This window comes from Anser anser (assembly GCF_964211835.1).
Source record: "Anser anser genome assembly, chromosome: 2".
NCBI lineage: Eukaryota > Metazoa > Chordata > Aves > Anseriformes > Anatidae > Anser > Anser anser.
In genome coordinates, this window is record NC_139721.1 from 30,384,926 (window position 1) to 30,400,611 (window position 15,686).

At 47.6% G+C, this 15,686-nt stretch overlaps 1 protein-coding gene across 5 annotated transcripts in view; it reads right to left on the bottom strand.

The window, feature by feature from the left end:
- The window catches only part of ZBTB10 (zinc finger and BTB domain containing 10), a 93,982-nt gene extending 84,520 nt beyond the window's left edge, over positions 1-9,462 (bottom strand). For all 5 annotated transcript variants that reach the window (XR_014579209.1, XR_014579210.1, XR_014579211.1 and 2 more), the window contains exons 1-2: positions 8,228-9,462; positions 498-1,395 (exon numbers count right to left, since the gene is read on the bottom strand). Coding sequence is in view for 1 of the 5 variants with exons in the window: in XM_083822991.1 (XP_083679117.1) it covers positions 498-1,395; positions 8,228-9,235 (1,906 nt within the window). In the remaining 4 variants the exon portion in view is untranslated. The remainder of the gene's footprint in view (positions 1-497; positions 1,396-8,227) is intronic.
- Positions 9,463-15,686: the final 6,224 nt, after the last annotated feature.

Sequence of the window (15,686 nt, forward strand, 5' to 3'; positions counted from 1 at the left end):
GCCAGGATTACTCCTTGTGCATTTTCCCAGGTATCCTTACAACAAGCAGTAGTGGAAAGGTCATTTCTGTTTCTTGTTGAGACTCAGGGAGACGACCCCAAAAATCTTTTGCCAGTGAAAGAAAATTATAAAGACAATCTCCATGCAACCAGCTAGCATTATTGCCCATCAGTTATTGCTCCTTGATTTTGTGCCTAATTGTAGCCACAGATCAAATAGAGATGTGAAGAGTTTAGCTTCTACTAGTTGGTAAGGAGCCGCAACCCAAGAGTCAGTTGTAAAAAGTATGTTACATACCACATGGCATGGGCTAAGGCAAATCTTTTTTCTAGCTGAAGACACTTTGCTGCGGTCCAAGAGAGAATCAGATTGCTGAATTATCCTGTGTGCTAATTTTCAGTAAAAGACCCTAATGTAGCCTTATAAAAATTACATTGTTGTGTGCTTTGTTCAAAAATTCAGTTTTCAAATAACGACTGATGCTACGCGATATTTACCTGCTTCTTCTTTAATAAAAGACAAATCTTCTTCTGGGTACGGGACTGACGGTTGCAACACTGAGCAATCTTCCGAGTTCTCTTCAGTATTAGGTGGTATATTATAAATAAATCTCTTTGCCGTTTGGTTTTTCCTTCTTGCTTTTCCGGGTTCTTGAACTGATTGTCCCTGTGAGCCCATGTCGTTCCACACGAAAACTTTTCCCTCGCCTTGAGATTCGTTTTCAGCCATTTCAGGTGAGCTGTCCTGGACCCAACTGCAGTCATTCATTTGGTAGCTTTCCATTTGGGCCTCATCAATAGAGTAACCATCGTTCTCAGTTTTTATGCTGCTTGCCAAGTTGGTAAGGTTTCGTGTTGCCCAGAAACTGGCAACTTTCTGATCCCTTGGAGACATACCATCCCTGCTAACGGATCTTCTGTTATAATCCACCACAACGGTCTCCGGAGCTTCTGATTTTATACTTATGTTTAAGGCATCTTTAATGAAATTGCGGCAAGACTGGACAACCTCCGTCATCTGAAGGTAGCTGGCCACTGACATCACTTCAATGGCATTTTGGCTCGTGAGCACGAGGTTCCCGGAATACAAGAAGTCCAAGATGACAGAAAAACCTTGAACAGCAACAACATCTAAATAGGTAACAGTGGTTTGGTTACGGCTTTCTTTGTTTGTAAAGCAATACAGAGTCTTAAAGAAGCGGCTGCCTGCAACCAGGATGTTCTTGTGAGCTCTGAAGACCCTCCCACTCACCACAATATTGACATCACAAAGAATGCCTTTCTTCCTCTGTTCATTTAGTTCTTGCAGGAGCTGATAGCAGTAAGAGTTCTCATTTGGCCTGCTGTTAAAATCACAGTATCCTTCATTATTCAGTTCTGACGGTAACTCTGACTCCTGGAATTAGAAAAAAAAAAGCCATAATTAGCTCTTAACGAATGTTCTCCTTAATCATACAATGCTATTATAAGGATATGGAACTAAACTTAGAGTGTTTTTTTTTAAATAATCTTGGTCATAAAGACAGGCTGGAATATATAATTAAAAAAATACTTCTGTAAACTAAGAGTCATGTTCTCATTCCGCCCCCCACTCTCCCATATGGAACAAAGACAGAACTAGCAAAATTGCCCTAAGGACAAAGGAAGTAAAATTTGGGCCAAAAGTAAGGTAAGATTTAGTTGAGCACTAAGTACTTGTCTTTGTTAAGCCATATACATTAAAGATGTGGAGTCCCTTTCCTAAGATTTAACTACATGCTTCTCCCATATCCAGTTCTTTGTTTTTCCTTAGAACTCTCCACTTTAACAGGTCAAAAGACAACCCTGATAATGGATTCAACATTTGCTCAGGCTGAGAGATGAATATATGATGTCTTATCTCCCAATCTCTACCTGTTCTATATGTTCTAAGAAAACATATTGTCAGAGTAGTTACAACAACAGCTACATTTCTTCTACAGTTCTACAAATTAGGGTGCTTTTTAAAATTATTTTCTGACTGTGCAGGTTTAGTATTAAATAGCTGTATTAGAAGACAAGTGGACAGAATACTGCAAACAACAGTTAAGCGACATTATCTAAGGCTTTCTTGAATCAAACTTCACTGAAACTTCCTAGCAGCGACATCTTTAAATGCTAAATATTTAATCATACAGACAATATGTACTTATGTGTCTCTCTACAACCTTTCCAAGAAGAGATCTCAAAAGTGACTTCAAAAATCTCCTAACGGTAGCATCAAACAATCCAACACCAAGAAATGAGTTATTAAAGATTAGTTCAGGCAGAGGCTGATGAGTAACAAGAGGTCTTTACAGCACTGGGGCAATTTGTAACTGATGTTTAGACAGTGATGATTCAGATGTGGTACAAAGCAGCAGCTAGAAGCAAGCAGAAGGTAACATAGACTGGCATGTTTGAGACCATACTTATACTGATTGATCGGTGCTGCCATCAAGAGCACTGATGATGACAGGGTCGTTTTTGTGCTGGATCTCTAAGACTCTTCTTTTCTAGCAAATAAGAACAGTTCAAAACTGGCTGGCTCCAAAGTGATTTTGAATGAGAGAAGAGTATATTTTGCCAATTACGCTTTTTGTTTGTTGGTTTGTTTCCTCTGTTTAAAAAACAAAACAAAACAGAGACTCACACGTATTAGAAAAGGTAGAGGTATTAAAAGCTCCACTGCCTCAGCATTACAGGTCAGATACAGGTAATGGGCTTTCGAGAACCCATAATGTGTACTGGGGCTAAAATATATCGTAAAGCAAAGTACTCCCCTTATTTCGGGACTACAGCAGCTATATCAAAAAGCCACTCTCCACTACACAGGAATTAGCGCATTAAATGAGTACTCGCCTCAAGATACAGTCCCAGTGTTGATCACTGGGATGCCAACCGAACAACTGAGGTTGTAACTACCCCCTCCAAAAAGGGATTTTACATCTATAAGCAGCAAATAATGCCCAACAAAACCAAAACAAAGTTTTCAGCATCTCGTGCAGACAAAGTTCAGTTTGCTGTCACATTCGAGTTGCTTCTAAATCTCTTCTCAGAAAGCACCCAGTAGCAATTAGGTTTTTACATGAAAACAAGCAACAGATCTTTGTCCAGCCTCAGCTTTTTTTTTTTAATATATACATTTTTACACTTTTTTTTAATGCATTTTAGTACATGCTCTCTGACAAAAGCAAGTACTCTCCCAGATCAGACTGCTGAAACGGGAATGACATCCCAGATGCGCAACAACTAAGTGTGACATTAAGTTCTGAGGATTTCAGAGCACTGTGTAGTTTCAAAGTGCCAATCACCCTGACTTTGCATCAGATTAAAACAAGAATGATGGTACCGAAGTGTTGTCACTCTAGTCCAAATCAAACATCAGTGACTTGCGTCGTACACAGCACATGTCGGGTACAGGCTACAATAGCTGACGGAATTTCATTATCTGGGAACATGTTAAACGCCACATAAAGCTTAAAAATAATCTGCAGGAGGCAGGTTACAGTGTCTTTTTTACAATGCCTGATTACAGAGAAGTGATAGAGTACGTTTTAACTGACGATGTGTATGCAACCAAATCCAGCTGGACAGTGAGATTTACAGTGCATCATTTCTTTAAGAAAGTGACAAGCCAGCATGGTAAAAAGGACCTGCAGATTTATGTGCTATGGAAAGAAGGCTGAAGTCTTCATTATGAAAACGGAAGGCAGAGTGGAAGTAAGAGACATAGTGTAACTAACATCTGAAATACAGATGGGGGGTGTCGGGGCAAAGAGATATGCTTACCACAGGCACCCAGAGCTTTACAGAATGGGGTGCAGAAAGATTTTTTTTAAGCTGATTGTAATACTGAACACAACTGGCTAACTGCTGCTACGGGAGCAGCCAACCTTAATGCTGCACCTCAAACAAAATGAAAGCCCTAACATCCCAACAGCTAACAAGTCTGTGGAAACCAAGCGTTAGCATTTACCATGAGAAAAATGGAAGAAACATAATAACCCCCTTGGAGAGTTTCAGACATCTCCCCTCAGTACAGAAGAGGTACAATACAATCTACTAGATTAGAGTTAAGAAGATAATTACAGAAAAATCAAAGAAAAGTTAACTTCAAGCTTCTATTACCCCCGTTATGTTCATAGCAATCATCATAAGGGTAATGTTTTTCTGGTGAGAAACACAAACTAGTATTTCCTTAGATGTCAAATTATATTTTCAGAATACAGACAAAAATATTCCCCGGGCTTAAGTTACCTCAACCACTTTACCTTTAAAAACTCGTTAGAAATCTAGAAAATGAAGAATCGTGTTCTCACGTGTGGAATTCACAGAGTAAGTTTGAAAAGCTTCACTCTGCGTGCAACACGAAGAAGTGGTCTAAACAGAACACAAACTGCTCAGAGAAACTAATACTGAGCTCAGTTCCAGTTAACCAGTCTCTGAATATACACAAAGACAAATGACTCTTTCATATGTATAACTCACTAATTAAACCTGCCTACAAGCTAACAGTAGCTGAAAGAGACTACCAAAAACTGCTACTAGAAACCGGCTTTTCTTTCCCTCCTGTGCATCAGCATGCTCTGCCTCCTGGGAGCAAGAGCAGGGGGAGGTTAGCAAAAACAACCCAAGCGCAGATTCCACCCCAGCTGTACCTATACCAAAAGTAGTTTTGCCACATTTTTGTAATCCCTTCCCCATTACCACACCTTGCTCTACAGACTCTTTTCTACACCCCCAAATCAATTCGCAACCTGAAAAATGGACCTTGTAACAAAAACGAGCTGTCAGGAATTTCTCCAGCACATGCAGCTACAGAGGAAAATCATCTCGTAAAGCGGCCTTATCAGCTGCACCGCTGCCTGACGTGCTGCAGCATCACCCGAAACCCAGCGGTTCGGAGCTGCTACGCCCCTGCCCGACACCCAGTCGAGCGGCTCCACGCCGGGTGGGAGCACTGTGCAAAGCCAGGGCAGGCGGGAGCCCCTGCCCCGCGGTCCTGACTCCCTCCTGGCTGCTCTGCTGCGAGTAACTCAAGAAGTTAACTTAGACCACTACAATGCCACTTTTGCATCTGAAGCACGACTTCTATTCATCACCGCTCACACAAAGCAAACAATTACAGTTCACATGGAAAAAATAACACATCAAAGGCCTTCCTCCTTTTGGAGAGCTTCTGCTTTAAACCAACGTGCCTGTTAGGCTGGAGAAAGCTTTTCTGGCAGTATTTCCAAAGCTCGGCTTCAAATTATGTCCAGAGAAAAAAAAAAAAGGTTTAAGAAACAGCTTTAAAGAGAAGAACCAACAACTGCCGATAAATCTGCAACTCATGGATCTAAATTCATCACAGAATTAAAATATTTTGCAGTCATTTCCCAGTAAGTGTCATTGTTTCATTTTTAGTTTAAAAAAAAAAAGTCCATTTTCTAAAAAATCTGAAGGTAGTTTCTTGCTGAATTTTATCTCTCTCTAAACTTTAACACGGAGAGAGATTATTTTAAAAACTAGATGAGAAAGAAAGGAGTTACGATTTTGGTCTTCGGAAGAAGCACCAACCCCTGACAGCTCCATACCCTTGAATTACAGCAGCTGCAACCACTTGTGATGTATTTTGGCATTCCAAATTAAACGTATCCCAAAAATAAACTGAAATCATCACTCACTTCTTCATGTGTAATATCCAACAGACCTATAGAAATTTCCACTGCTTTACTGTCTCAACACCTACAATTTCCTCCCCGCTCTCCAACAGTGGCACTCCGCCATATGTTTATTAGCAGCTGCTAAACATGCCCTGCAGTTGGAGCTTGTCAAGTCAAGAATACATATGTGGTGTTGTCTCTAAGACAAAGACTAAAAGATCTCTCCCAAATTTCATTAAATTTAAAAGGCTTTGCTGCCTCATTATGTGCGTTGGAAATACGGTCAGGGTACACATTACCCACTTTTGTTCCGAGTATCTGGCGTCGTGGCGTTAAGATAAAAAGATGGCTGTTGTTTTGGTATTAGATTAAACATATGGATCAAGATAAGCGGAAGTGCTATTAAAAATGTGAAAGGATATGAAAACTAAACAAAAAGTGCAAAGAAAACAGTTATTCTTAATCACATTTGCAATAAGGCAAGTGTAACCCAGAAGTGCACCACAAAAAAACCCTACAGGAACTCTTGAAAAACTGCAATTCCTCCCTCGTAGCAAGTTTTTAACTGAAGTGTATTTGCACAGGGACACATCCAGCCCTGTTTTCTACTCAAAATCACCACTCTTTCTAGAGCTACTGAAAGCTTACTTTGTCCAAACCTTATCATCAGTAAGTACAAAAGAACCACTGACACATCTTACCTATCCTACCGTTTTCATTCATTATTACAGTTACTACAATTATTTTTTCTCGAGTTATCAGTGGTATAAAGTCAGAGGCTCATTTTTATGAAGATTCCCACGACAGTGAAAGGTTAATCTTCAAATATAAACAATACATTAACTTTTAGGCTACTGTGATGTGCGAGATAAGATTCCACCCGCTCCTCCCTCCTCCCCAATATTAGTGTTGTGATACAACAGGGATAGAAGGTCAGAAGGAAAGAGCATTAAGCCTAGTAGGGAAAAAAAAACAACACCTGGAATATGTTTTATTTACACATAGCTAAGGGCTGTAAGAGAAACCTCCAACTGTGCCACCAAGTAGCATTATCCAGTGAGATGGAGGCTGCGCAGCGACAGGACATACCTTTGCAGGGTAATCATTCACAACAGGATGGCACAGAACATACCGCGCTAACGCTGACCAAAAAGAATGTTTTTGAAATGTTAGGAGATAAAAGAAATCACAAATGAGAGCTTCAAAATAGAAGCTGAAGGTATTTAAGGCAAGTCAGGCCAAAATACTGCAGAGAATAGCAAAACTCAGATTGCAGGAAACTGATAAAGCGACCTCCTGCCATGGGACGTGCGTAACAACAGGGGCCCTAGAATTTCAGTCCGTGAATGCACTTACTGTAGAGGCAGCATTACTCATCTTAAATGTGAACGCTGCACTTCTGGACCCAAAATACTGTTTTGGATAACTGGTATTACTTCATAACTTTTTTTTTTTTTTAAAAAAAGTCCTGCAGGAGTTTTAAATTAAACCTGTATCCCTTTTCTGACTGGCTCTAAGAGAACCCATGCTCACCTAACATTTATCTGTCATTCTGATATCGCACCCAAACCACTAGAATAGCAGCTCTTGTCCAAGGTACCCTGAGCTCCTTAACGTGCTCGAGCGACAAGCTCAATTTAAGTGCTACGCTGTGAGTTGGAGTCCAGATGCATCACTGCAGCCACGGCAGGCATTTTAATGAAAACTCAGCTCTAAACAGCGAGAGCAGAGCAGGCGGGGATTAATTCCGCCTAACAGCTCGGGTTCGATCTGACAGGTCAAGCAGTAACCTAACCTGGAGCACAGCAGCTTGTGCCTGCTGGCAACTTTACTGCCAGTTAGCCAATCTGAGCGAACTTCTGCAGTGCAGACATCCTTCGGGAGAAAGGCTGCAGGAGGCTAGCGATTCGGCAAGGCTATTCTTCAGAGCATATGCGGATGGAAAGCTCTCAGTCAGCTCTGCCTTACATGTAAGAGATGCGAAGAAACGCAGTGATTTTGAATTCGGCAGGGAGCACGAAGAGTTTCACTAGTCCGAAAGCACTGGAGGAGAGCTGGCGTATTAACGTGGCTTTCGGGAAACCACATGTTTATCTCAAACAAACACCAAGTTGCGACTGCAGATTTCTGGCAAAGTAACTCAATCTAAAGCACCGCGTTCGGCAGAAAGATTTAAACGGGGAGGCGCAGCCCGGAGCCACCCGAGCAAGGCACCAAGAGCAGGGCGCTGGAAGGGCCCCGAAGGAGCGGGATTTCGTGCTGCCCAGCTCCGGCCGCTGCCCCCCTCCCCCGGGACCGCAGGAGGAAGCGGTGCCCGGCGCCTTCAATCAGTGCAGCGCCGCGGGCTGCCCTCCGCTGCTGCGCCGGCTTACCTCGGCGGCTCGAAGGACGGACAGACGGACGGGCGGGCGGGCTCGGCACGGGGCACTCGCTGCCCCCATGCGCCCAGGCCGGCCGCAGCCGCGACGAACACAGGAAGCCGCGTAAAGGAGCCCGTACACGTGGGCAAGCGTGGATTAAAAAAAAAAAAAAAAAGAAACAAAACTGGGCGAAAGGGGAGGCCGTCCCCCCCGCGTCCCCTACCTGCTCGGCGCTGCCCGGCTCGTTGAGGCGATGCTCGGCGGAGAGGTGGTGCCGCAGCAGCAGGGCCCGCTTGTAGTTGCGGGTGCCCTTGCAGAGCTCGTCGTGCCCCCCGGGGACGGGGCCGCCGGCCAGGATCAGCTCGGGGGGGGCGGCGGCGGCCGCGGCGGCGGTGCACCAGGCGCAGGACATGAGGCCGGTCTCCTGGCAGTAGTAGAGCCATGGGAACTCCTTGAGCCAGGAGCCCTGGAAGGAGATGTGCAGCTTCTGCAGCAGCGACTTGGGCCGGGCCAGCGGGAAGTGCTTGATGCTCTCCCCCTCCCCCGCGCCCACGCTGCTGCCCTCCGCCTCGTCCCCTCCGTCGCCCCCGGACCGCCTGCTGCTGCTGCAGCTGCCGCCCTCGGCGCCGCTGCCGTCGCCCAGGCTGCCCCCTTCGCCGTCCTCCTCGTCGTCGCTGCTGTCGCTCAGCGAGCCGCCGTCCTGCACCAGCTCCTTGCCCTCCAGCAGCCCCTCCGGCTCCAGGCCCTCGGCGCCCTCCAGCTCCAGCTCCTCGTCCGCCCCCCGCCCGTTGAAGTGCTTCCGCGGCCAGGCCGAGGCCTCGCAGCCATTGTTAGCGGCGGGGGGGCCGCCGAGGAGCCCCCCGCCGCCCCGAAAGGCCAGCGTCCGGCGGTTCCGCTCGGCGAACATGGGGCCGGCGGCGGCGGCGGGGGGCGGCGAGGAGGCGGCGGCGGCGGCGGACTGCGGCGGCAGCAGCAGCAGCTCCTTCTCGTCGCCGGCCGCCTCCAGCTCCTCGGCCTCCAGCCCCTCCAGCTCCACTTCCTCGTCCGCCCCGCGCCCGTTCAGCGCCTCGGGGGCTTGCGGCTCCCAGGCCTCGCCCGCTCCGGCCCCTCCTCCTCCTCCTCCTCCTCCTCCGCCCGTCGCCGCCGCCGCCGCCGCCGCAGCCGCCGCCGCCGCGGTGAGCAGGCCGCCGCCCCGGAACGCCAGCGTCCGCCGGTTCATCTCCGCGAACATGGCGCGCGCCCCCCGCCCGTCGTCGCAGCCGCCGCCGTGAGGGAGCGGGGAGGAGGGAGCGGAGGGAGGGAGCGAGGGGGGCGGCGGCCGAGGGAAACAAAGTCCGGCCCCCCCCCGGCTCCGGCCTAGCTGGGCGCCGCCGCGGGCTGCCCACAATGGATCCGGCTCGGCGGCGCTTCCGTCCCGACAGGCCCCGGATCAGGCCGAATGGCAAAGCGAACAACGGACCGCTCCCACAATGCACCGGGGGGCCCGCCGCAGGGGAGGGGGAGCGCGAGCGGGGGGCGGCGGCGGCGGCGGCGGGAGGGGGGGGGAGTGGGGCGGGGGGGGGGGCGGGCGCGCGACAGCTGGGGCGCGTCACGCGACCCCGCCCCGCCCCTCCTGAGCCCCCCCCCTCCTCCTCCTCCCCCTCCGAGCCCCCCTCCCCAAGCCCCCCTCCTCCCACTGCGCACGCGCAGGGGGCTCCCCTCTCCCCCCCAAGGCCCCCGTCCCTTTTTTCTTCTCCCCCCCCGTCCCGTCCCGTGTTAACGGCAGCGGCTCGGCCGCTCCGTGCTCCGCCGCCGGCCCAGCCCAGCCCAGCCCAGCCCAGCCCGGTGCGAGCGGGGAGCGCCCGGCCGCCGGTGCCGCCGCCGCCGCCTGACGGAGCGGCCGTTGCGCCCGTTGGACCGTTGGGCGCGTGCGGGACCGTTAGGCGCCGGGCACGTGCGGCGCCTCGCAGCCGCCGCGCGCGCGGGGAGCCCGCCCCGCCCACAGCCCCGCCCCGCGCGGCCCGGCGGCGCCGAAGGGGTTAACGTTGATAATAAAATAATAAAGTAAAATAAAACCGAAATCGGTGAAAGGAAGCTCCGGGGAGGGCGGGGTGGGTGGTGAGGGGCTCACACAGACGGTAGCCGAGCGCCCCACAGAGAGAGGGGAGTGAACGTGTGAAGAAAGGCGTTTTGGGGCAAAACCGAGCGGTTTTGTGAGGGGAGTTGGGGCAAAACCAAGTGGTTCCGGGGCAGACACAAGTGGAGGAGCGAGAGGAGCCAGCAACAGGACAGCAGCAGAGGCGCCAAGGCCATCACCGGGCGCCTGACCTTGTGGGAGGCGTCCCACCCATGGCAGGGCGTTGTAATTAGATGATCTGTAGGGTCCTTCCCACCCGAACCATCCCATGGTTTTATGGCACCATCCGTGGGCAGACCCATGGCCGGCCGAGCCCCCTGCCCCCTATCCCACTCACGGTGTTTCGGGGCCTGCAGTGCCCTTTTGGCCTTCCCCTCCTGGCACCCTCCAGCCCTGGGCCCCTCCAGGTGAAGAGGTACGGTGCCGCAGGTTTGGTGTCTGCAAGTGTTCGGTGACAAAAAAGATAATCCTCCGCCTCAAAGCGCTCGGAGAGCTCACTCTTTTCAGTATTGTGAAAGACACGGGGAGAGAAATAACCTAAACCTCTGAGGAGGGTTTGCTTTAAATGCTGTAGGTAGTGCCATATAGTATGTCACTTTCCTGCCAAATTATTATTTGAGAAAAGGAGACCTTTGGTGGAAAATTAGTTTGCACTGGTTGAGAAAATCGTCCTACAATTCCAGGGGTGAGGGGAGAGTCACCCATGGATAAACACAGAAGCCGTCAAAGGCAGTGTCGGATTTCCAGGAGGGATGCTCTAAATTTAGGCGAGGGGCGAGAGGAGGGACGGGAGATAAAGCAAGATGAAATTTGCTGTGCCTCAGCGGGGCACAGGGTGGAGATAGCGATTCAAACCTGGGTCCACCGAAGCAAAAGCTTCCCGTGGTGCAGCGTCCATAAAGCGCAGGCGGGACTGGCGGCTCGTCCACTTTCGGGCTGTGCGATGTGTCAGTGCTGCTGCGTCCCTGCAGCTCATGGTCCTTGTCTGTACGTGTCCGTCCACTGACGTCTGCCTCAGCACATGCCTACATTTGAATTTCTTAGTCGTTTGAAAATTGTATTGCTGTGGATTATTTCTTACCGAATGTTTAAACCAGTGCAGGTTGCCGTGAGCTTACACGAAGAATCCCTGCGGGACTCATGCGTGAGGTAAAGGCGTTGCAGTCAGGGAACGTACCCTGCATCCAGGAGGGGAGTGCTTGAAATGGACATCTCGGAGCGAACTGGGATGCTCAGGCAGCACAGGAGGAGCTGGAGGATAACAAGCTGTAGGTCCCGACGTTGGAGTGCAAGGATAATCTGCATTTAAGTGCAATGGGTAATCTAGAATGCTAATAAAATTGATAGAGAATCATAAAATAATTTAGATTGGAAGAAACCTCTGGAGTTCAAAGCGGGGCCGACCCCAGCGATACATGAGGCTGCTCAGGGACAACATCTCAGAGTCTCCGGGACTCTTTGCACAGAAACCATTTAGTAGCACAGCTCCTCCCAAATCACCTCACCACTGTCTTGCTTTGCCAGCTCCCTCCAAGGGGTTCCTCCTCCATTCAGAGTGCTCAACGTGGGGAACTCAAACCATTGTGGCTACTTTAATTGGTCATTACTGGCCTTGTGACAACAGAACTTAGATTGTATTGGTGAATTTGATACTTTTACTCTATGGACACAGGTCTCACCAGGTAATCTTAACTTTTGCATAGCACTCTTGTCACTGAGTAAGTCACAAAAAAAAATAATTAAATTGCTTATCTTTGCTGCAGAAGTTTTTATTTTTAGACTGCTTTGTTGCAAATGCAGTTTTGTATTATATTCATGATGGGACTAAATATTTCAAAAAGCATCCTGAGATGCTGTAGCAAGAATGCATTTATTTTGTAGTAACATTAATTCACTGTTTCTTCATCAACAGTTTTTCAGTTCCCCTGTCAAACCCACGTGCTACTAAGGTTCCTAGGTAGAAATGATCACTGATGTGCAGCTCCTGGTGATTTTTAGCACACCTTTTTTCCCTATAGTCTCTTGAGAGTCAGTGGTGTTTACTACCAAAGTTCATCAGTTTGGACAACAACCAGAATCTCTTTCCTGTTCCATTTTTTGATGAGACAGTATAGGAGAGAACTCTTTAGTGGTTAACTGCCCTAGTCCTGCAGACAGCAAAACTGGTTTGTTCAGTCACAAATCTAATCCTACGGATAAAACTTGCAGCTTTCTTATTTCTCTGATAGCCCCATGGTTCTTTCCGCTTCTTTCTCCTATACTACAGACAGGCAAGCAAGTCTCCCACGGTTCATTAGTTAAAAAAAAAAATCATAAACTGATTCAGCTTCCTGTAAATGAAGAGCTCTCACGCCTCACATGGGAGAGCGGAATTAACAATCGATGCATCGTGTTGCATATGCTGCTGCTGCAGTGTGCTGTCTTGCACCAAATCTAGAATAACCCAAATCTAAACTATGCCATTGCCAGTCACTGGCATTGCTTTGTTTAAAAATAATTAAGTGGGCATAATGCTATGGAAGGGAGTGAATAGTGCATACAATCCTGTTTAGCATTCCAACTGCATATATATATCTGGGGAGAAAGGTTTATAGAGCTACTTAGTGGATGAATGTCATGGCTGATAAATTCCATATGTAATAATACTTAAAGTCCATTCCATCAAAATATTTAAAAGCATGTTTGTATGTTCTGCTGAATTAGGGTTTCAGTGAACAAATGGCAAGCTCCTACACAAAGAATAGGATCTTTTGCTCTTAGAGGATAAAATTCATTGTATGAGACCCTGAGAATTAAATTCTCATACTTGTGTAACCCACGATATAGAATATCCTGCTGACTGGGGACAGTATGCAAGCCACAGGGGGAGTGAGCTTTATACACACATCCAGCGTTTCCTTTGGTCGCAGCTGAGAAGAATACTTAACTTCTGAGTCAACTCTTACAGAAATCAGTGAGAAGCAGATCGTGCCATGGGAGACATCGTGCGGTTCCAGGGTATACCAATCGTGGCATTTTCAGCAAAATGCTACTCATACTAACAGCATGTTATTTCTGGGGAGATTTGTGTCCCAAAGTTCCTGCCAAGACCTAACAACCGCTTTCACGATGAGGCTGGCTCCTCCAAGATATCTTCAAAGGCCGATGGGATGTTATCCGATTCCTAGAGCACAATTCTGCAACAGATATCCATACAACAAAGAAGATTCAAGATTTTTTTTTTTTTTTAAAGAGTTGAAACTCCACTAACATGTCTTTTGTATTATTGGAAATCTATGTTCCCAGGCACATGAAAGTTTCAATTCAAATACTTCTGCATGTTAAGGGATTTTTGAAGCTAGAAATTCACTAAGAGGAGAGGCGCTTTTGTCTCACAAATAAAAGCATTACTCTAGAGAATGGGATTATTTGCTGTGGGGATCACACAACACAGTGAGCATGGCTGAATTGGAGCCTTATTACTGTGGCAGAAGTGAATGCACATTTGTCCTGATACGCCAAAAGTGGAAAAATAGATTATAGCTGAAAATAGATAGCATAAGCAGTCACTCTGTAGTATGAGCAGCACTATGCCACAGAACAAGTACCAGGAAGAGAAAATAATGCTTGAAGACGGGGAAGAAAGGACTCACAAGCCTCGATGCCGTCACTGGTCTGAGGTTCTGTCTGTGCTGCACGTCCAGGTGCAGCTGAAGTAGATGTACCCGAGTGGATTTGGGTGGCACAGGTTCAGCTGTCTTGGGAAGGAGCCCGTGCTGAATTTTCATTGCGGTTCAACCTGACACGGGTGCCTCTGCTTGTGCTGCAATCCTTGCTTCCAGAGTACCATCAGAGAAGACTTTTGGAAGTGTAAGCCCCATTCCCAATAACAGAACTTGTAAACTCCCAGAAGACCATTTGGGTTACAGTCAGTAGCAGTTTCTGTAGTAAACTGAACTCAAATTGAGTTTGTGCAGTTATTCCTCTTGGAATACCTTGTAAGTGATACCGGGAAAAGTAATTTACAACCTTAATCAGGACATGCAGTGAGGTACTTAATTTTGCACAATCACACCTTGTGCCCGCAGACAGGTCAGGAAGGTATCGTGAATTAAAACTCACCATCCACCACTTGGTAACTGTTGCCTTGCACTTTTAGCACGGAGCAAGCAGGAGATAATGTGAGTCAGCCTAGTCCGCAACACAAGAACTTTAGGTATATTTGCATTACTTTGTGTTACGTTTGCTGCAGAACAAAACATACACATGGACGAGTATTATGCATATCAGATGCTATAACTTGTGAATACTCGTAAGCCCCTGGACAGACACTCTGCTCCAGATCTAGCTGTGCCATTTTCCATCTCAGATGCCGTGGTTACTGCTGGCATAGCTCTGCTGGTAAAAGGGTTTGTTAAGAGGTCTTTAATTTGCTCCAGGCCAAGCGAGCAGGTTAGTTTATACCCTCTCATCGGCTAATCCATCTGACTTGTTGGAAGCTGGTGAGGGAGCACTCACATCATTGCTTTTGCCAACAGAGCTGTGGGGGTGGAAGCTCTCGGCTGAGGGCTGTTCAGGAACAACTGGAAGAACGATAATGTCACCGACTGGCACACCTGTCTGCGAACTCAATGCCAGTGCATGACTTAGTCCTGCATACGCTGCTGGATATTTTAACTCTTCCAAACATGTTCATGCCTTTTCTGTTACACATTCTTGGCTTAGTTCCCTTTTATACTAAGTGCTTTTGTATTGGCCTGGCACTATAAAAGAATTTGAGAGTGTTCAGTGATGTAATTTATACACCCCCTCCCCTCCTTTTTTTTTTTTTTAAAGTGTTCAAAGATGGAATTTATAACCCTTTTAAAGCCTTCTTATTCTTCAAAACAGTGTGAAAAGGGTCTGACGGGTGAATATCAACAACTGTAGTCCTGCAGAATTAAATCCATAATGTTTTATCCAGAACCTCAGCCCCGAATGCAGGATATCTGTCAGCCAAGCGACAGTCCATTTGGGGCTTGGTGTCTCACAGGTTTTATACCACTGGAGAGAAGCTCACGTTGCAGCGCAGAGTCCAGCGTTTTTTCCTGGTTCCCACGTTTTCTCATGCTTGCTGTGTGCGTGACTCCTCTTACTCTCAAACCCAGAGGGGCCCAGTGGCACACAGGCCTCCACAAAGAGTTTTGTCTGGCTGGCTGCGAGCAGCTGTCCTCATCGCTGTCTCTCCAGGTTCGTCCGTCCTGTCGCAGAGCCTTCCCCTCTGGCTGCACCCTCACCTTGACAGAACCAGAGGACACGTGGCAGCTCCACTCCTTCCGCAGATTCCCCTGCTGTCTTTGGCGAACGGTCGCTGTATGGCAGATACGTTGCAGAGTCTATTTTCCACTTTCTGTTTTCTTCTCCTTTTCAGTATTTTCCTAATCTCCACAGCTTTCATGAACACATTTTCCTTGTATTTTCAGGCTGGGGCTTTTAGACAGCCTTACCAACAGTTTAGCCTTAGCAAATGCAATGAACTTCCTCTTAGTTTCAGCCGCCTTTTAAAGTGATGTATCCTGTTTTTACCTAACATTTGATGATTCTTTCT